Genomic DNA, 21,366 nt, shown 5'->3' with positions numbered 1-21,366 from the left:
TCCCCGCTGTGAGCCCTGTGTCACCCCTCACAGCCCCGCGCTGTCCCCGTTGTGAGCCCTGTCACCCCTCACAGCCCCGCGCTGTCCCCGTTGTGAGCCCTGTCACCCCTCACAGCCCCGCGCTGTCCCCGCTGTGAGCCCTGTCACCCCTCACAGCCCCGCGCTGTCCCCGCTGTGAGCCCTGTGTCACCCCTCACAGCCCCGCGCTGTCCCCGTTGTGAGCCCTGTCACCCATCACAGCCCCCGCTGTCCCCGTTGTGAGCCCTGTCACCCCTCACAGCCCCCGCTGTCCCCGCTGTGAGCCTTGACTCCCCTCACAGCCCCGCGCTGTCCCCGTTGTGAGCCCTGTCACCCCTCACAGCCCCGCGCTGTCCCCGCTGTGAGCCCTGTCACCCCTCACAGTCCCCGCTGTGAGCTCTGTCACCCCTCACAGCCCCGCGCTGTCCCCGCTGTGAGCCCTGTCACCCCTCACAGCCCCCGCTGTCCCCGCTGTGAGCTCTGTCACCCCTCACAGCCCCGCGCTGTCCGCGCTGTGAGCCCTGTCACCCCTCACAGCCCCCGCTGTCCCCGTTGTGAGCCCTGTCACCCCTCACAGCCCCCGCTGTCCCCGCTGTGAGCCCTGTCACCCCTCACAGCCCCCGCTGTCCCCGCTGTGAGCCCTGTCACCCCTCACAGCCCCGCGCTGTCCCCGCTGTGAGCCCTGTCACCCCTCACAGCCCCCGCTGTCCCCGCTGTGAGCCCTGTCACCCCTCACAGCCCCCGCTGCCCCGGCCCGTGCCCAGCTCGCCCCGCCCGCCCGCCGTTCCCATGCCGACGGGACGCTCCGCCCCCCGCCGGGGCTCAGCCGCTGCCATTGGTTGCGCTACCCTCGGCCCCGCCTCTCCCCGCCCGCCGTTGGCTGCGCGGCCGCCGCAGCGCGCGGGGGCCGGCAGCGGGGCGGGGCGCGCAGGCGCGGTGCTGTTATTGTTCCGCGGTGCCGCCGCCTGGCCCGGCTGCCGCGGCCGCCATCGCCATCGCCATGCCGGTGAGATGCGGGGGGGACGCGGGGTGCGGCCCCCGGGGCCGTCCGGGCACTGCGCACCGCTGCCCGCCGCGCCCGGGGTTCGCAGAGCCCGTCGGCTCCGTGCCCATGTGCGCGCGGGAGGCGCAGGGCGGGCGGTGCCTGTCAGGCCGAGCGGGCCGGGGGTGATGAGGGGCGGCGGCGGCACCTTGGCAGCGGGGAGCGGCGGTCCGGCCGCCCCGGAGGGTCCCGTCCCGTATCCCGGGGGCTCGTGGGGACACCTGCATCCCGCTCCCGGTTTTGGCTGGCGCCTCGTGTGCCGTCCCTCCCCCGCCCAAGCGGGGCTGAGCCGCTCTCTGCGTTCAGCAGGACGCACAAGCCGCTGCTGAGGCCTGAGAGGAATGGGGGCAGGTGGCAGCTGCAGGGAGAGGCGCTTGGAAAGGGTTTGTTTCGGCTTGACAGCCAGCGTAGCTGCTCTAGGAGCGGTTAAACGCTCAGCTGCAGCACCTCTAGCCCACGGGAGTGTCTCTTAACTACATTCATCATCCGTGCCTCGAAATTTGTTTTGGTAACTACATGAAAGAAAATGAATGTGAGGTTTTATAATACAACATTCAGGTATTCTAAAGGATTAAACTTAAGCATGTATACTGAGGGTTGTAATTAGAATGAATTCCCTTCAGCCAGCACTCCCTGGTATCTGGTTCTGTGCTCTGTGGGGTTTGAGAGTGTATATTTAGTGTTACTGAAAACGAATGTCGTGGATGCACTGAATTCCAGCAAACTTCTTGCAGATTGCAAGGTGAAATTGATTCTTGAAAAAGATTCTTAGATGATGTTGAATGTGAAATGTGCAAGGTTTACTCATTCAGTTTCCTTGTTGGCCAGCCAAAGAAGATCCCATTGCCTGAATAAGTGTGTTATTCTCTCAGCTTTAATTATAAACTGGTCCTGGTTTTAAGTTCCCAAGTTCATGATCCTCTGGAGATGTAGTTGCCCAAGCTGATTCAAGACTATTTGTGCTTAAACACACAGTAGTTATGAGGCTGTGGCATAGGTTGTCCAGAGCAGCTATGCTTGTCTAATCCCTGGAAGTGTTCAAGGCCAGGCTGGAGCAGCCTGCTCCAGTGGAAGGTGTTTCTGCCCATGGCAGGGGGTGAAACTGGATTTCTTGCACCCCAGACCTTTCTGTGATTCTGTGTTCACACTGGTGTTACAGGCTGTGTATTTTTGTTTGAATGATTACAGATTAACAAGGCTGAGAGGCCGGACAGGCCGGAGAGCTGTGACAATGTCAAGGTGGTTGTGCGCTGCCGGCCTCTCAATGACCGGGAGAAGACCACGGGCTACAAAATGGCAGTGAACGTGGATGAGATGAGGGGAACCATCACTGTCCACAAAACTGACTCATCCAATGAGCCTCCCAAGACATTCACATTTGACACAGTGTTTGGACCAGACAGTAAACAGCTGGATGTCTATAATTTAACAGCGAGACCAATTATTGATTCTGTCCTAGAGGGATACAATGGTAAGTCCCTTGTTGTAAGGGAAGGATCCCATCCTGTCTCCTGTCCTTTGCCTTGTTAACATTCCTGCTGATCTTGTGTAAGGGAGTTTCACCTTCTGAGGGCTGTAGCCTGAGATCATTTCTGTTGTGGCCTCTAACTTAAAATAGCCTGAAGGCACTGGCTGTTCTGAGTGCTCCGTGGTTGTTCCCACTGCTGTCATTAAGAGTGGTAGATGGGTGATGAAGGAGACTCCTCTGAGGTCATTTAGCTGCATGTTGTTATCCTTTATCCTCTCTTTGCAAAAGATATGTACTTATGTCATTATCAGGATTCTCAGCAGCTCCTCACTGTACAATTTCAGTACCCAGTGGAACTGAAGTGTACTAGCATTCCATGCTTTAGTCACTCTGCACTTTTAAAACAAGCTGACTTTTTATTAGACATCTTGCAGGCTGGATTAAGCAGCAGATAGGTGCTGTTTGCCCAGCATTTCTGTTACTCCATCCTTGTATTTCAGTCCCTACTGGAGTGGGTGGAAAGTTTTAACTCCATGAAAATAGAGGTGTTTGGTGCTATCATACTAAGAAGGGATGAAGTAAAACTGCAGTTAGAGTTTAGAGAAGACTCAACTTCTTAAAGTTTGTTCTTTTATCTTATCCTTCAGGTACTATTTTTGCATATGGGCAGACTGGAACAGGCAAAACCTTCACCATGGAAGGGGTCCGAGCAGTTCCTGAGCTCAGAGGCATCATTCCCAATTCCTTTGCCCATATATTTGGTCACATTGCCAAGGCAGAGGGGGACACAAGGTAAATGCCTTCCCTTGACTGCTTCTGGTTTTGTTTTCGGTTTTTAACACGAGTCCATGTGTAGCAGGGGCCTGACCTTGACAATGACAACAGAAATGGTCCTTCTCCCAAGATGAAAGGCTGCTACTTAGGCAGTTCTTGAGGGACAGCAGGACTGTGTTGGTATTTCAGTGTTTTCTCTGCATTCTGTGACTGTGTTTGTGGGACTTCAGCAAGTGTTTTGCTAAGTGAACTACCCAGCTGTTCATCTGCAGGTTTTTAGTTCGTGTTTCTTACCTGGAAATTTACAATGAGGAAGTACGGGACCTGCTGGGAAAGGACCAGACCCAGAGGTTAGAGGTGAGCCTCCTCTTCTGAATGTGCTGTTTGTTTTGAATCAGAGCAATATTCTGTTTTCAAGTTCAGAGAAGCACTTGCTGGGAAGTGGGAGGTTGGGCTCCTCAGCAGTTCTCTTTCCTTTGCAGTGCAATAGCTGGGTGTCACTGCTGGCTTCCTTAAATCTCTTCCACTTGGTCAGTTGCACAGATTGGCTGTTCCACCTGAGGCAGTTTCATACCTGCAGTTCTACCCTGAATGCCCCTCAGCAGTCCTGAGAATTGGAGACTGGGATTTAAAATCCTGTCTTTACAGAGGAAAACTGTAGCATATTGTCATGCATGAGTCTTTATTCCTTTAGAATATTCCTATTCCTATTAGTCTGCTCTAAGTGGAGTGTTCTATGTGCAAGCCAGAAAATGGAGGAATAAACCATTATACTGTTACAGTATCTTTAGAATTGCTGTGGGGGATCTCCTAGGGATGCTCAGTCTGAACTGTTTCTCCCTTAGGTGAAAGAGAGACCTGATGTGGGAGTTTATATCAAAGACCTTTCAGCTTATGTTGTAAACAATGCAGATGATATGGACAGAATCATGACTCTGGGCCACAAGAACCGTACGTAGCCTTGCTGTGGGCAGGTTTATAGCTCAGACAGAGTAAAGGTCTGGTTGCCAGACCACAGTAGGAGGTCCTAGTTCTGTTTCTGGGAATAGTGTTTGGCTGAACAGAACAAAAAGGGGATCTCCTCCCAAGCCCCTTTAGTGCAGGGCCAGGAAAAGAAGGCTGTGCTTCCCACATTGGCCAGTGCCAGTGGGGATCAGCAAAGGGAGGATGAAATGAAGGCAGTCAGTGTTGTCAGAACTGCTTGTGTATCTCTTGGTCCTTTTTCCACTTCAGTTCTGATCAGGATGAACATCAGCCCTGTGCTGCAAGTGGGAGGTAATTTATGTGCTGGAAGACTTCTTAGTTAAGCTCAGATTATTTAATGACTTAAAGTTCTGATTCCTGTTCCCCTTGGCATGGATTGCTGTGTTCTTATTTCCCAAAATACAACTGTTTTCAGGGATCTGCTATGAACCCCTTAAGCTATTGATCTGTAAACAGATGAGGACATTGGCTGGTCTTGGGAGTCTGTGGTTGTCTTAGAGCTGTAGCAGGCTGCAGGACCTTCTAGTCCAGGCTGGAAGTGTACTGCAACTTCAGTGCCCAAGAACAGACTTTGCTGCTGAGTCTGAGCCATCCCTCTGCCATCTTCTGAAATACAGGGTTGGGTGAAGAGGTGGGATTGAGTCTCCTCAGAGAGCAGGAAGAGTTAGAAGAAGATGTGATTAACTCTGAAGACATCACTGTTTTGTTTCTCTGTTGAAAGGTTCTGTTGGTGCCACCAACATGAACGAGCACAGCTCTCGCTCGCACGCCATCTTCACCATCACCATCGAGTGCAGCGAGAAGGGCGTGGATGGCAACATGCACGTGCGCATGGGCAAGCTGCACCTCGTTGACCTTGCTGTGAGTAGGACCAGCCAGCTCTTTGGCAAGACACTTGCTTTGGGTTGTGGAGGTTTTTCCAGAGGGTTGTGACCACGTTGTTCATCACTTGCAGGTTCCTTCCCTCAGTGTCACACTTTGAACCATGTAATTGTGCTGGTAAAACATGGCTTTAGCCCAAGATTTACACTGAGGTACCTTTCCTTGGGGAGGATGCAAAAAAAGTGAGACTAAAGGCATTCAACTTACTTAAATGCATTTTAACTTATTTACATGATGTGTATATAGGATGCTCTATGAAACTCTTTAAAATAATTGCAGTGTTGCTGTTTGCTCTTTCTCTGCTGATAGGAAGGGCTGTAGATGGCAGTTGGCAGCTCCAGCTGGGGTGCCTTTTAACTGCTGACTGACTTCTCATAACATTTTTGTTCATGGGGAGGAGAATCTCCATTTTCCCAGCTGCATTGCTTTAAGCAATCCAGAATTTCCTGGCACTGAAGGCTTCTATTAAGGACTTGTTTGCCTTGTCTCTTTAAAAATGTCTGTGATACTTAGCCAGGTTCTCTGATAATGGATGAAGTGGTTAGTGACATGACTGCTAGCAAGGTTTCACATGTAGCTGATCTTGTTTGGAGGGAGATGTATTAGGGGATCTGTTTTAACTCCTGCTTCATGTTCCCTTTGCAGGGTTCTGAAAGACAGACAAAAACTGGAGCCACAGGGCAGAGACTGAAGGAAGCCACTAAGATCAACCTCTCCCTCTCCACGCTGGGCAATGTTATCTCTGCCCTGGTGGATGGCAAGAGCACCCACGTGCCCTACCGTAACTCCAAACTCACCCGGCTGCTGCAGGACTCCCTGGGGGGCAACTCCAAAACCATGATGGTGAGCCAAGAGATGCCCTTTCCACTTCCAGCTATTGGGCTGCATTTTTGCAGGGATAGCATAGTGACTTGAACAGCCTGACATTTACCTCACTAATCCTAAGCTGTTTGCAGCTTAGAGAACCTTCTGTGTGCATCTCTTTCTATCTTTTCTCTTTGCCTCTGTGTGGTGAGGTTCTAAACACAGCACATGGGTACATACATGCATGAGATCCAACAGAGCCTGTGCTTGGGTAGTCAAAAGTGGCTTCAGTGTAGGAGCAGCAGGAAAGCTTGGGTGAGAGTAGCAGTGTGATACTGTCAGAGCTGAGGCTGGGTTCCTGCAGTGCCTTGTGCTGGGTCTGACACTGTCATCCACGTGTTGCAGTGTGCAAACATTGGACCAGCAGACTACAACTACGATGAGACCATCAGCACTCTCAGGTATGCAAACAGAGCCAAGAACATAAAGAACAAGGCCAGGATTAACGAGGATCCCAAGGATGCTATGCTCCGCCAGTTCCAAAAGGAAATTGAAGAGCTTAAGAAAAAACTGGAAGAAGGTGAGACTGTCCTTCCCCCTTGTGTTCCTCTCTGCACTATGCTTGTTCTGTTTGAATGGGAACATTCTTTGCTACTTGAATATGTATCAGATGAGGTTGGCTGCTGGTGCAGGTCGCTGTTCTGGTTTTGTTTGCCCTGCTGTATGCCAGGGGAGGTGTCTAAGGCTGCTCGTGGGGGTCCAGCTTTCCCACTAGGTGGCACTTGGCACTAGGGTGAGTGGTGGCCTCCAGGCTGGGGTCAGTGTGCCCAGGGTTTCCTGGGTTTCCCTAGCAAGCACAACTGACATGGTATAGGGAATTAAACTGAACTGTAACAACAGATCACACTTCTTCTCTGACTGGGGAGGAGGGATGCATTTATCAAAGGAAAATTGAACAAAATTTGTGGAGCTGGATTTCTAAGCACTGTAGAGCAACAAGAAGCCTCTTTAAGACATGTAACTTATAGCCTCATGTCTCTTTATTAGTCCATCAATATGGAGTGACCCTGCTAGAGGGATGCTGCTAAACAGTGACCAGATGTCACAACATCTCTCTCCAGAGGTACTCACAGAACAGCAGAAACTCCAATGTGATTTGCTGTTTGTGTCTGCCCCATTCAGGAGAAGCAGGAAGTGGTCAGTAATGCTTCTTTCTTTTTATTTCCTCTGAGATGGAAGTGTAAGGTGGAAGAGAAGGTATGGTAGAATCCTGCTAGGAAAACTTCATAGCTTCAGCTGTGCAAAGATGCTCTGTTTTCCATAAAAAGTGGTCTCTTGAACTTTATACATTCACACTGACATCACAGCATTCAGTTGCTTATCTTGATTTTCCCGAAGTTTCCTGAGCCATGGCAAGCTGTCTGCTTGTGCAACAGCTAAGGACTTCTGCAAGTATTTATAAGTTGATGTCAGGCAATACTGTGTTTGGATAAATGCTGCTGTCAGAATAACAAGCTGATATGAGGTGAAGGAGAGCTTTTGATAAAAACCCACTCTTTTCTTCTAGGGGAAGAGATCTCTGGCTCTGAAACCAGCGATTCTGAGGAGGAGGATGACGATGGGGAGATTGGAGAGGAGAAGCGGAAGAAACGGCGGGGTAAGGCAGCAGAGATTCCTGTCAGTGCCACCAGTGTCCTCTTACCCACAGGCTGCTGTAGGAGGTGTAGCCAGAGCCAGGCAGGGACTAGAGCAGTTGTGAGATGCCCTATGCCGCTGCAATTATCATGCCTCTCCTAGAAACCAAGGCCTTTGGTGCCGTGTGTCAGAGGGACAGCTCCAGAGCTGTGTGGTTCCTGCTTCCACTCGGGTAGCTGTGCTTGTCCTGACATCATCTCTGTGGTGGCTCCCCGGGTGCCGCAAGGTGGCTGCGTATGGCTTGTGGTGGTGTGGAACTTCCCCTGCTTACAGAGGTGGGAGGAAGAAGACACCAAAGATCATTTGTAGGCAGGTGTGGTTTTTATAGCCATGGGTATGATTGGAGGGGAATTCTGGCTGTGGTTTAGGCAAAGGATTCATCTGTCTTGCAGATCTTCAGTAATTGACTCTACTGGTGTCCTATTTTATGTTGATAGAGGGAAAACTTGACCTTTGGGTGTCTTTGTGCTGACTGAAAAGCTTAATGGAGCTGCACATGCTTTTTTTGGGAGCAGTCTGAAAATCCCATGGTGGAGTTTCCTTTGTCCCACATCAGTGTTAAACTGCTGTGTATAATCTAAACTCCAGGGAATGTTGCTGAACCTGGAGCTGCAGGTCACTGTACCATGGGATGCTGTGGCTTCTTGGGAGCTTGCTGTTCTCCTAGAACCCTGCTGGTAATTCCTCGTGGATAGTAGAGAAATCAAACCCATTGCTACATCCCAGTTTCCAGCTTCTCTACTAAACTTATTTTGACATTCAAACTGCCTTCCTGTCCTGAAGCACCCACATCTGTTGAAAAAAATTTCTATTAAAGCATTCCTGCTTTGAGGTGTGCTCTTCATTTTGGTGTCTGTCCAAGTAGGCATAAATTACTTTTGCCATGCCTTTGGTGATAGCTGTAACAAGTTCATTTTTCACCTTTTGGTTATTTCTAGAAGTGGAAAGCTTGACTACTGTCTCCAAATGTCCTGCCCAAATCTCCTCCCAAGAGGAGACCACCTTCACAGTGCTGCTTGGAAGGAGTATTCAACTCCCAGACAAGTTACTCTAGTTAAGTTCCCTGAGGGAGCTGCTTCACAGGAGTACACACTGACTGTCCCTGTGTAAGCTGATTCTGCCTTCCAGAGTGAGAAGTGCACATTGCCATGTGTGTAAGACTGGAAGGGATTCATGGTCACTGAATCCTCTGCTATGGCAGATATCCACAGCCTTCTCCACTATGATCTGGTGTTCTCTGCTGTTGTTGCTTGAAAAGGAAGCTGCCTTGGCATGTTTTAAGCTGTAGTCTGATTAAGATGGGTTTTAACTGAAATGTCTTTCTGAGCATGCAGTTTTGTGCTGGGAAATGGTGGCTTTGCAAGCTGAGTCTGGGAGGGATCCTAGCAAGTGCTTCCTAATGGGAACCTCTGCTTTTTTGAACTAGGTTGCTGGCTCTTCTGGGTTTCTTTCCTTCAGAACTAACTTCCCATCTGCATGTTTCTTCCTCTCTGGGTTTTTCTGTGGGACGCGTTTCTGTTTTCCAGGCAGTAGCAGCAGCAGTAGTTCAGACTCCACATGCTCTGTCATAGAGAAACCTCTGGATAAGTCCTTCACTAGTGAGTGGGAGCTCTTAAGTCCTTTAAGCTTTGGCCTTTCCATAATCTGCACACTCCATTTTGCAATGTTGCACTCTTCCCTGCTTTGTCTGTTGGAAAGATAAACCTCAAGCTGTAACTCTGCTAAAGCATGCCTTTCCTTTGCTGCTTCCATGCTTGAAACAGTTACTCAGTGTGCACATTGTTAGCCAGGTATGGGAGAGGACAGGAAACAATGTAGTAGGCTGCTTGAGCAAGATTTAAAGATAATTGAGAAATAACAGGTTAAAAAAATCCAGTTTGCAGCTTGTGCTAAATGCACCTTTTAAAATACAGGGGGGAAAAAAATCTGAGCTAAATTTTTACAGGATTTGCTACAATATGAATTCATAAAAAGGACTGCTAGATATGTATTCTATATTATATTGGACTCTGCCTTCTCAAAATTAGTGTTGGAGAACAGTCAATCATGAGGCTTATACTGGCAGAGAAAATGTGGCAATGCTTGGTTGATTTGCTTTATTTTTGCAGATACTTTAAAAAATATCCTTGGTGGTTGGGGTTTAAGTGCCCCATAATACTAAGCTCTTGATCTCTGTGGGACTTAGTTCAGAGGAACAGGAGATCCAGATTTTGATCTAGTAGTAAGGAAAGTCTGGGCTGCTCCTGGGCAGAGAAGTCACTGTGCCTGTAAAAACCTATAGTCAGTGAGAGCTGAGGAAACAAATCACATCTTGGGACTTGGCTTTTGGGGACTTCACCTGGTGTTTTTATCCTGGACAGAAGCACTCCACTCTCCTCCCTGTGTGGAGAGACCCTGGAAAGTATTGCTGTGTAGTTCACTCCCTTTTACTCTGTCAGTGGAGAGCCTCAGCTCAGAGAAGGGTGGTAGCAGGGTTAGAGGGAACACAGCCCAGGGGAGACCCTTGGTGGATCCTATGACTGTAGCCTGGGAATTCCAATTGCTTCAATCCTGCTCCTTTAAAGCTTGCTTGGAACCTGTTTTATTTGGATGAGGACAGTTAATAGCAAACTGCTGATGTGTCAGCAGGTGCATGAGCCCATCTCCTGCAGCTTTGGAGACAGCTCTGCAGGGGAAGTTGTGCTGGGCTTTTGGCATTTGGGATAAGTGTAGCTTTTTGTGGTTTGGGATATTAACTGTCCTCTAGTGTGACCCTCCTGCATGTGGTGTCTTTCATTATCCCTTTCCTATCCTGCCTTTTTTGTTGCACTTGCTTGAATAACCAAAAGTGGCTCTATACCTCTATGGAAGCACCAGTTACTGCAAATTAACCTACTAATCCCCTGTGTAATTACATGGAGAAATCTTGTGTTGAGACTCCCTGTGTGCAACTGTCTTGTATCTTGCAAAGAATTGGCTTGGAAATCTTGGTTAAAACTTAGAACATGTATTCTGGATGCTAATATTTTACAGGTAATATAATAGAATTGGCTCTCTTGAGTGTGGGGAGCATTAAGTTAATTGAAGGAGAAATCCACCCCTTTTAACTGTTTCTTAGGTCATGATCCTTGCAGCTGGCTCCTAATGTTGTGTTTAGATCCAGCATTGCATTGAATGGGCAGAAGAATGCATGAGTGAGCTGAAGAATATCCTGGATTTGCAAAGCACTCTGAAGCACAGACACATTCTCTGCTTTAGCATAACATGATGCATTAGTGTTTGCTCTAATAGAGGAGTTTTTAGTTATGATTCTCATATTTTCTATCTTAGAAACGTGAATATGAAATTTGTTGTTTGTTCTGGTGCTGATGATCTTTGTCCAAATGATCAAAGCAATAACATTTTCTCTCCTCCTCTTTTCATGTGTTTGCTGCCTCTCTGCGATTTGCTTTCTACTTCCTCTTAACGCAAGATCAAGCAGGTTGGTGTAATTGATTTTCACCTCCTTACATGTGCAAAGCTTGTAAAATTATCTTACAACTTGCTTCACTTCAGCTTTTTCTCCTAAACTGAGAATATATAGGTCTGTGTCCTAGTAGTAAGAAGCCTTTATCTGGCTTATCTCATATGATGGGCTCTGTATAGCACTTCCAGAAAGCTTCTTACTTAAAGGCTAATTAGTGAGAGATTTTTTTGCACCACAAGCCCAGAAAGAAGTGCTGATTATCTGATTCTGAAGTGGAGCAGATGGCAATGAAGATGTTTGCTGTAGTGGTGAAGTCCTTGCCTTGCAATGAAATTAATTAAAGCTCTTGTGCACATGAAGAACTGAATGTGCAGATGTGAAAATATGTTCATGCATGTTTACATATGCAGGACACTTTGCTGGAGTGTTTGTGTATAATGTGTATATGATTATAAAGAAAATACATGTATATAAATGAAGCTGACTATTTTGAAGACTGGAGAAACCTTTTACTGAACAGCTTCCTTGACTGTGTTCTGACTGTGTGCATTGTGTCACCATGGAAAGCAGTCAGGTGGCAGTCAGTGGCTCCTGCTAGTTTCAAGTACAGCTGGATTCTACACAGTAGGGTTTTTTCATATCTAGAAAAGCAAGAAAATTGTGGATTCACTTGTGAATAAATGGATATTTAGGTGTTGTGGATTTGAGGAAATGCAGTCTTATTCCACATAACCCCCCAGGATCTCTATGTTCACCTGCCTTAGGCACTCCTGGGATTGCAATGAAGGTTGGCTCAAGACTTGCAGAGTGGCTTTGTAGAGAAGCAGCCTCACACTTTGTTTCAAATTTGGGGTGTTTGGGACCAATTCTTGAGGTCAGTAGGTTCAGTGAGTTGCTCTGGCCACTCCCTTTGTAGCCCTACAAGATATGGACCTGGCGTGCTGCTGTGGCAGTTCTGTAGTAAAGACACAGCTGATTGAGCCAGAGCCAACCTTGGTACTTTCAAATCTGTGGGTAGTCACTGTTACATAGACCAGATATCATCAAGAAGTTTCTTTAGTTGCCTGATTTTCATAGGGTTGTTCTGAATTTCTCTATTTCCATAATAGTGTTTTCTTAAAAATAGTTACATGCTCACTTTGGAATGGGTAAGCCTGTAAGGAGGGCAGTGAATGAGGGGAATGGTAGAGATGCTAATCTGAACTTTGAGTATGTAACTCTTGGTAGCTGAGCTCTTGTAGCTGTGGGTCCTCTGGCTTGATCTGCCTTGTTAGAACATCTGGGTTTCCAGATTGGGCTTCTCTTCAGGCAGTGTTCCTTCTCCAGGTGTTCTTTGTATGTTTTATATTTTGGGGGCATTAGGTTCCAGTTCCAGTGACAGTTACACAGCATTGCTGCTCAGTAGGAGCTGGTGACAACTGGCCAATGCTGAAATGGGCTTTGAAGGACTGAGCTTTGCCCATTTTGAAGCTGATACCTAATGAAATTTTTGTTAATTGCAAGTATTGAATCTGAACTTGGAAAAAATGCCGTGATACAGAGGTTGTTTTACTTTTCAGTGAACTAACTTGTTTTCCCCATATCTTTCAAAGGCAAAAAGAAAGTTTCCCCTGATAAGATGGTAGAGATGCAAGCAAAGATTGAGGAGGAGAGAAAAGCTCTTGAAACTAAGCTTGATATGGAAGAAGAAGAAAGAAATAAAGCCAGAGCTGAACTGGAGAAAAGAGAAAAAGACTTGCTCAAAGCTCAGTGAGTACCATGCTCTGAGCAGTTTGTGTGGTTGTGTGGGTTGTTCCTTCCTTAATCATACAAATATTTGGAGATGCATGTAGGATGCCTGTCAAACTTTGCAGAAAGTGAACACCTTGCTATTGTCAAGGTGAAAGAGCTTATTCTGCTTTGAGAGCATAGAATATATGGGAAAGACAAACTTTTATCCTTTTGCCACTTCTTTTCTTAACTTTACTCAGTTGTGCAAGGTAGCCTAGGATCATAAATTAATCTCCCAGGAGCTGTGGGGAGCAGCAGTACTGCTCTGTAACAGGCCAGGTTTCCTGCAGCACAGCCACAAGCATGGCATTTTGGGTTAGGGGTGCTCTGTTCTGAAGCCAGAAAGCTGCTAAGGTCACACTGCCCCATGCAAACAGACTGCTCCAGCAGCAGCCAGCATTCCTGCTTTGCACTTCAGCAGCTGCCTTGATCTCTGTTCACTTCCCTCTATTTCAGCTGCTGCCTCTGGGCACTGCTGTGCTGGCAGGGCCCTTTTGGGCAGAGGGTGCCTTGAGTAGCCTGGGGATGTCACTGGGTGCTTGCAGCCCCTCACTGAGGTCACTTGCTGTGGGAGGCACTTCTCTGCTGACTTGGTTTTGCTTGAGAGAAAGTGGTGGGAGCTGGAGCTTGAGGAATTTGCTGCTTTCACTTGCACTGCCTCACCCCCAGTTAAACCCTCAGCAGCAGGACAAGTTTTTCCAGCCCTGTCAGTGCTGTCTGGGCTATAAAACCAAGCTGGACCTGATGCCTGCTGAGCCTGGTAGGACAGGAAGTCTCACACCTACCTGTCTGTCTAGGCAGGAGCACCAGTCCCTGTTGGAGAAACTCTCTGCATTAGAGAAAAAGGTGATTGTGGGAGGAGTGGACTTGCTGGCAAAAGCAGAGGAGCAAGAGAAGCTTTTAGAAGAATCAAACATGGAGCTGGAGGAGCGAAGGAAGAGAGCGGAGCAGCTTCGCAAGGAGCTCGAGGAGAAGGAGGTGGGGCTGTCTGTGGCTGTCTGACAGCTGCAATGGCAAGGCACACCAGCATGTGTTACCCAGGTGGGCTCTGCTCTGGGAGCACTGCAGGAGCCACCCCTCCACAGGCCACTTACTGGCTGTGCAGCTCCTGCAGGTCTGAGCCAGCCTGCCTCAGCCAGGCCTCTGTGCTCTTGGCAAATGCTTTGTTTGTTCAAGTAGTTTTTCCTCTTGTTCTCACTGTTGCAGAGAGTTTCTGTCATTGTTAATATGTGTGTGTCTGTGCTAAATGTTGTCCACAGCAAGAACGTTTGGACATTGAGGAGAAGTACACCAACCTCCAGGAGGAAGCACAGGGGAAAACCAAAAAACTGAAGAAAGTTTGGACCATGCTTATGGCTGCAAAGTCAGAGGTTAGTATCTAAAGTCCTCAGCCAGTGATCCTGGGAGGCACTAGAGCTGAGAAGGGTAAGCCATCAGCTTTGTAATGCTGGAAAATGTGCTGTATGCTTAGAAATGTTTTTCTGTACTGTGCATTTCGCTCACATAATTCAAAAATACTAAGTCTGGAGTTGGAGCCTTAGAACAGCATGCTGTAGAGCTTTTCCCCAGGCCAGGCTGAGGAGGGTTATGTGTGACACCTTAAGATATCAAGAGCTTCAAGGAAAACCACTGATTATTTCTGAAACAAAATGCAAGTTGCTTTTTGGCAGCCCCATGTCCTGCTTTGCTGCAGCCCAGAGGTTTCTCTGCTCTGAGCTGCCTGTCCTTTAGGACTGATGCCCTGGTTACCTCATCCTCAGTCACTGGGGCAGTGTATCTTTGGCTGGTAGCTGCAGCTCCTGTTTCATAAAAAATGCATTTGGTTTTTGGGATCAGAGATTTTCCTTGAAACCTTGCCAGTGATGCAACTTGTCTCATGCTCTTCATCTAGTCTCAGCTGAATCAGCTTGGCAGAAGGCCAGTTTTGGGTTTATGAAACTGAGAACTTAATGTTGTTTTCAGCCATCTGAGCTGAAATCTTTCAGACGATTTATTGTTCAGAGATATTCTGGTACTAATAACCAGAATTTGCTTTTGTTTTCCAAAAACCTCATACAGACAAAAGATGCTGTTACCATGTCTAAAGATAAGTCTGATGCCTCTCAAATGCCTGATTTATTTTCAGATGGCAGATCTACAGCAAGAGCATCAGAGAGAGATTGAGGGGTTGCTGGAAAACATTCGGCAGCTGAGCAGGGAGCTGCGGCTTCAGATTCTCATCATAGACAACTTCATTCCTCAGGACTACCAGGTGAGGGAAAGCACCTGAGCCTGGGGCAGGAGTTGTGCTGTGCTAATTTCAGTTCTCTTGCAGCATGTTTTCCTAAAGGCTTATAAAAATAAGAAAACCACATTGACCGCATTCTTAACTGGTATATTCACTCTGTGCCCATGCAGTGGGTCTGTTCAAAGTCTTTTTTTTTTTCCCACTAGCTTGAAGTTGTGCTTCCTATTGTCTGATATTAATACAAAGACTGGATTTTTAAATCTTTGACATTCTTTGTGACTCCAGTATACAGAAAATTCACAATGAGCTTAAATATAATGCACACTATTTAATGGGAAAAGGGAAATTCTTTTTATAGTTTTCATTTATTCTGTATTACAGTGTTTGCTTACTGCTGTCTTGATGGTGTTGGCATAATGGAAACACTGCTTTAGGGAGCTCTCCAGTACATACCATTTGGGAGTGGTATTTTTCTCTTCTGTAGACTTTAGGGTATAAATGGGGGTGGTTTTTGCTCAGGATATAGCTATCCTGATAGGAACAACTTATAAGGAATCAAGACTGTTCTCAAGCAGCTTGCTCAGGCCTTAGGATGTCTGTTCTGGAAAGTGCACCTGGAGGGTAGATTGTGCAAGTCTAACACACACTGTCCTGGCTCCTTTGTAGGAAATGATTGAGAACTACGTTCACTGGAATGAAGACATAGGAGAGTGGCAGCTGGTAAGAGTGGTTGCCTGGCTTGTGTACAAGTTAATGTTGGTATGAGCTTCTGAGGGGTTTAACTGAGCCCAGGAAGAAGCTGCTGAAGCTGCAGTCAGTTTCACTGTGAACAGTGGACTTTGCTAACAAACCTTTATTTCTGCTTACAGAAATGTGTTGCATATACAGGAAACAACATGAGGAAACAGACACCTGTCCTGGATAAAAAAGAGAAAGATGTGAGTGACTGTTGAATTCATTGAACTGTACAGGCCCAAGTCCTGCCTGAGATTGCTGCTCTGTATTTAGAGCCAAACTGTCCAATCTCAATTTTCTTTTCTTTTGAAGATATGAGTCTTTGAGTATCATGAAAGCATCATTGATGAGTGCATAAAATTATTCTGATGACTTCATCTTATGAGATTTTTCTGGTGTTTTTCTAGCCCTTTGAAGTGGACCTTTCCCATGTTTACTTAGCCTACACTGAAGAAAGCTTGAGGCAATCTCTGATGAAGCTGGAGAGGCCAAGAACTTCAAAAGGAAAATCCAGGCCCAAGACAGGGAGAAGGTGAAGAACTCTGGGGTATTTATATGCAATGAGGGATTTACCCAAGGGAAGGCTGAAGTTTGTATATGCAAACTTACCACAAGTCTTCAAACATTTGCTTAATGAAAAGGCAAAGGACAAAATTTTTGCATGGTATAGTTCAGTATTGCCAGGTGTGACAGAACCAAGTCTCTTTAGCACACTAAATCTTGTCCAGAAAGACTTGTCTAGGGATTTACTGGTGTTCTTTTGCTGCATTCTCCTCTTCCAGCTCCTTGCTTTACTTTGCTGCATTTGGTGGTCCAGTTTAACCCAATCTGGCACAGTGCAAGTGCAAACACTGGTACCAGAGGAGAGGAGAGGGCTGTTGGGGGAGAGTTCAGCATATGCTTTCTTGTGCTTTTTGTTTGGTTGGTTTTGCTTATGGAGAAGTCATGTCATGTCATGTAGTTTTGACTTTAAATGTGGCTGGTCCCTGTCTTTCCTAGACAGCATAATGATGTGTGTGTGGTGTTGTTTTTCCCTTTCCTTTCTGCTCTCCAAACAGAAAACGCTCGGCCAAGCCAGGAGCTGTCATTGACTCCCTGCTGCAGTAGTGTCACCTGGTCAGAATTCCTGTAAAAATCAGTGAGTGTATAAGGTTTGGCCAGAATATGGAATTCAAGAGATGGCACAGTTTGACATGGCTATCATTTTTTTATTTAAAAAAATGTATTTTTCCTTAGTTGCCTGTATATTGTATGTTATATTAACATAATATTAAAATGGTATGTATGATTGATGGTTGTGAAATTCCATGTATTAAGTGTGTTGTGCAGGGAAACTTATTGGTAATCCTTGTTGAAATGTATAGAAAATAGGGTTCTAGATGTGTTTAAGTGCTAGATGTGTTAGTTCAAAACAGTTAATGAAATCCTGAAATTAAGGCTGGTAAATCTGACTTATGCCCTGCTTTGCACATAACTGGCAGCTTTCACTGTTGTCCTCTGTTGCACTGATCTGTGTTTGAATGTAGTTGCTGCAAACCTTTAAGAGCATCAAATCTTTTTATTTAATATTCCTCACTGTGGCTGTTAACACACTGTTATGTGTTGGATACACAGTCCTTTTCCCTTTTTGCTGTACAGAGAAAGTAGCTGGGTAGGAAAAACCATGAACACATGAGATTGCTGAAAAGGGACCATGGGTGTCTAATAGTTCTTTTATTTTTATCAGTTTGTTTGTGATCTGCTGGCACTGTGGAGAATGAGACCTTGGATATTAAGGCAGAAGAGAGCTTTTTTCCTTCTTTTAAGGTTGTGTTACTTTGGCAGCTTTCTGTGCTTCAGGGTTGGTATTTTTGTGAGTAGTCTTGTAATCTGAACAGCTGAGATGCTTTAAGGAGGGTGCTGTAATAATGCTTGGTGTCAGCCATGGGGCTGTGGCTCTGTTTCCTCATCCCTGGCTGCAAGGCACTGGGCCACTGAGAATAAATTTGACTCTCCTTTAGTAAAACAGAAGGAATTGTCCAATTTTCCCAGAACAATATCCCCTGACCTAGCTGGTGCTGTGTTCCTGTGTATACTGTGTTCCTCTCTGGCTGTGCTCTGAGAGGAAAAAATTTTTGGTCTCTGATAATAACCATTTATTTGTGATGGCTGCTCTTTTTATTTGATATTTATGCTGCTAATAGACACATATCACTTTAATATGTTGCTTTTGTGTCACAGAGAAAATGCCTCTCCTTCAGACTGTGTGTGTTTTATAACTCCTCTCATCAGCTGTGGGTGTCTCAGCAGCTCCTGTGCAGGGTGGAGGGATGAGCTGTGACCTCATCTGAGTTCCTGGAGGATTAAAAGCTGTGATTGCTCACAGGGGAAGTGGAGTCCTTCAGTGTGACAGAAAACAAGGCAGCTCCTCAGGTGTTTTGAGTCCTTGCTAGCAGCCACATCTGCTTTTACCAGAAAGTTCCTGTGAAGTACTTAAAGACATCAAATTCCCTTTCTTTCTGTCATGATGGTTATCTGGAGGTACCTTGGGGTCTGTGACAGGATCTGTAGTGGTTAAAATTGTTCTTGTAAGGACATCTTGCTCTGAAAGATATGTTCAGTGCCATTCTAAACAAGTTGTGAGCTTTTTCCTGGTGTTTTTAATGGGTTTTTTTCAGGATCATGACCTGGAAGAACATGCTGCCCTCTCTACTGGGGGGAGTGCCACCTGAATTCATACAACATACAGATGCAAACACTAGCATTTGTTATTTCTAGCCTGTCATTTAGGGGTAAATACTCAGAAACTTTCTTGATTGAAGCTGTAGTTGGTTTTGCTTGTGAAGAGATGATCTTATCTTAAATGTGCTCGACCAGAGTTGGATTATCTCTTATTACATACATACATACTTCTCATCAAAATATCCAGACTGAAAATGGCTTAAATGCTGCTTAAAGTCTTCCAGTTCTGAGTCCAAGCAGATAGATGCATAGCTGTGGCCTGTACTAGCTCTCAGAACCAGGGATAACTTCTGTTTCCTTTTTGTGTTCTATCTTGTGCTAACATTTCTTGAATGATCTGGTTTTGCAGGAGTTAACCAGAACTGTGCTTTCAGAAATACCATTAAAAATCCTTTTACCTGACAGGTATCAGTTCCTCCAAGATACTACTGTGAACCATGGCACTCCATTTAAAATATTGAAATATTTAAAATGCTTCACATGTAAAGGCATGTGATTTACAATTAACATAACAGTCCTGCTGCTGAAAACCTTGGTACTCTGCATGTTTAAGTGAGCCTTGGAGCAGGGGTAAACAGTAAGTAATTTCTTGTGCACCTTTAATTGGCAGATTGGAGAAACTGGTTATCTCCTGTTGCAGAGGCTTGGAGGACAAATAATTACCTCTGTAAGATGATTTTAAATCAAGTGGAACACTCTCATGGTCATGTGCCCTGTCAGCTGGGCTCACCTGTTAAGTTCTGGGAAGTTTCTTGTAAAACCAGGAGTTTGGCTTGTGGATTTACCACATGGGGCCTCTCTATAGGCCTGCCCATCTGTGAATGTCTCATGGGCCCCTAATGTGTTTTAATAAGGCAAGGATTTGATTTATATGGACTTTAAAGAGCTTAATACAGCCTTTCTTATTGTGGGTCAGTATGTGCTCTATGATATTTATCAAAATTCATCTTGCATAACATACACTGTGTGTGCTCATCTTTGCATTTGCTAACAGAAGAGTCTCCTCATTCCAAGAACATTGACCTTAACAATGAGATTTTTGCTTAATGTTGTGTAAATGAATTATTTAACTTGTTCCTAATCCTTTAAGAGGAGGGGAAATGGTCCTTAGTGCCTTTTACTGACTACACTGTCTGCACATGTCCAGCTTTCACCTTTCTCCACAGTTCTGCTTAGCCAGGCCTACATAGAGGGAAAAATTGCTACTCTGTATAATTTGTCTTTCTGTTTATTGTTTTTTTAACTCTGTTTATTTCTGACTATTTCTTGTTTTATTAATGCTAATTCATTATACTGTATATATCAATATTGTGTCCCTGGAGCATGTTCATACCATGAAATAAAATTCTTGATTCCTAATTCCACCCTGTGTGCATGTTTTCCAAATAACTTTATGCATAGCTTATCTTTTTAACTCAGTTGTGTGAGGAAGGGTGGGTGAGGTGCCTCTGGCTCTGAGCTGCCCAGCATGCTGGAGAAGTGTTTGGGGTGTGTTGGAGCCTTGTTGCCAAGCCTCAGTGAAGTGAGGAGGGAACCTCAGCCCTGGCTGCTCCCTTTGCAGCTCCAGCATGTCCTTTGGAGTTCCCAGCTTTCAGGAGCATGCCCCATTTGTGGCCTGGCTTCTTCCCTCTTGGGCTTTTCTTTCTGTTTAAATCTGTGTTCCTTGTGTTAGCATGAGCTTAATGCCATAGCAGGACAAATTGTTTGGCAATTCCTAGTCACACTATGTCACAGACACATTTTATGAAAAATCCTTTCCTTAGGATTTTTTTCTCCTGAGAAGCTGAGAGGCCTCAGGAACAAAATGTAAACATTGATTAACTGCTGGTGTGGAATGCAACAGGTGCATCTGTGATTGGTCTCATGTGGTTGTTTCTAATTAATGCCCAATCACAGTCCAGCTGTCACAGACTGTGTGGTCAGGCACAAGATTTTATCATCATTCTGTTCTCCTTTCCTTGCAAGCCTTCTGATGAAATCCTTTCTTCTATTCTTTTAGTATAGCTTTAATATATATATCATAAAATAATAAATCAAGCCTTCTGAAACATGGAGTCAGATCCTCATCTCTTCCCTCTTGCTGGGACCCCTGTGAACACCACCACAACACTACCCTTGCTCCATAAACTTGGAACTCTCTTAACTGTTGCCTTGTGTAATGTCCTATACAATGCCAGCACATTTAATCCAAAAATACATTTATTTAAAGAATTATTATACATAATCTTTGAAAAATAGGGTCATAGTTTAAAAGGGCAAAGTGTTTTTTCACTTCAGACTCTTAAATTCTTCTTGGAGGATGTAGTCTAATTCCTTGAGGAAATTCTTCAGTGAGGTGGTGCTGCCTGGTGCCACAGGACATGGCTTCTGGAAAGGGAAAAGGGCTGTTAGAAAGCTTGCTGGGGTGGGATTGACTTCTGCAGCTTGGCTTGGGCTGCCAGGGGTGGTGGGAGAGTAAAACAAAAACAGTGACCAAGGGAGAAGCCTGAGGGCTTCTGTGGCACTGCTGTGGGCAGTGCGAGGGGAACTGTGCCTCACCTTGTGCCTTGCTCTGCCCAGGCTCAGCAAGTTGTGGTAAATGCCCCCGAGCTCCCTGTGGCAGCTCTTGGTCTCCCGAGCAATTGTGGCAGCTTTGCAGAAGATGTCTGTGTTGTTACCTCTCTGGGAAAAGACACATGGCTTTTTAAAAATGTTTGTATAGTCATTGCTCTTACTAGCAGCAGATTAAATCACTACAAATAATAAATTTCTATCCTGAAGGACAGGTGAAAATTGTGGTTTGAGGTGCCAAAGCCTCCCTG

At 45.9% G+C, this 21,366-nt stretch overlaps 1 protein-coding gene across 1 annotated transcript; it reads left to right on the top strand.

The window, feature by feature from the left end:
- Positions 1-940: 940 nt before the first annotated feature.
- On the top strand, positions 941-19,929 carry KIF3A (kinesin family member 3A). Its single transcript, XM_058034685.1, has 19 exons — positions 941-1,024; positions 2,249-2,531; positions 3,176-3,320; positions 3,575-3,659; positions 4,148-4,253; positions 5,008-5,147; positions 5,814-6,011; positions 6,378-6,552; positions 7,540-7,629; positions 9,194-9,265; positions 11,119-11,127; positions 12,705-12,861; positions 13,680-13,860; positions 14,142-14,252; positions 15,008-15,133; positions 15,776-15,829; positions 15,979-16,047; positions 16,252-16,376; positions 16,903-19,929. Exons 1-19 carry the CDS (start codon positions 1,019-1,021, stop codon positions 16,949-16,951), a joined length of 2,181 nt encoding a protein of 726 aa, XP_057890668.1. The 5' UTR covers positions 941-1,018; the 3' UTR covers positions 16,952-19,929.
- The last annotated feature ends 1,437 nt before the right edge of the window (positions 19,930-21,366 follow it).

This window comes from Melospiza georgiana, chromosome 15 (genome assembly GCF_028018845.1).
Source record: "Melospiza georgiana isolate bMelGeo1 chromosome 15, bMelGeo1.pri, whole genome shotgun sequence".
Lineage (NCBI taxonomy): Eukaryota > Metazoa > Chordata > Aves > Passeriformes > Passerellidae > Melospiza > Melospiza georgiana.
Note: the sequence above shows the minus strand (reverse complement) of the source record. Positions and strands in the feature narration are given on the sequence as shown.

What these genes read in the sequence shown, in the direction of transcription:
- KIF3A (XM_058034685.1), top strand. An exon ending in GCAACTCCAAAACCATGATG is followed by an intron (nt 6,012 to 6,377) that starts GTGAGCCAAGAG and finishes CACGTGTTGCAG; the next exon opens with TGTGCAAACATTGGACCAGC. An exon ending in TAAGAAAAAACTGGAAGAAG is followed by an intron (nt 6,553 to 7,539) that starts GTGAGACTGTCC and finishes CTTTTCTTCTAG; the next exon opens with GGGAAGAGATCTCTGGCTCT.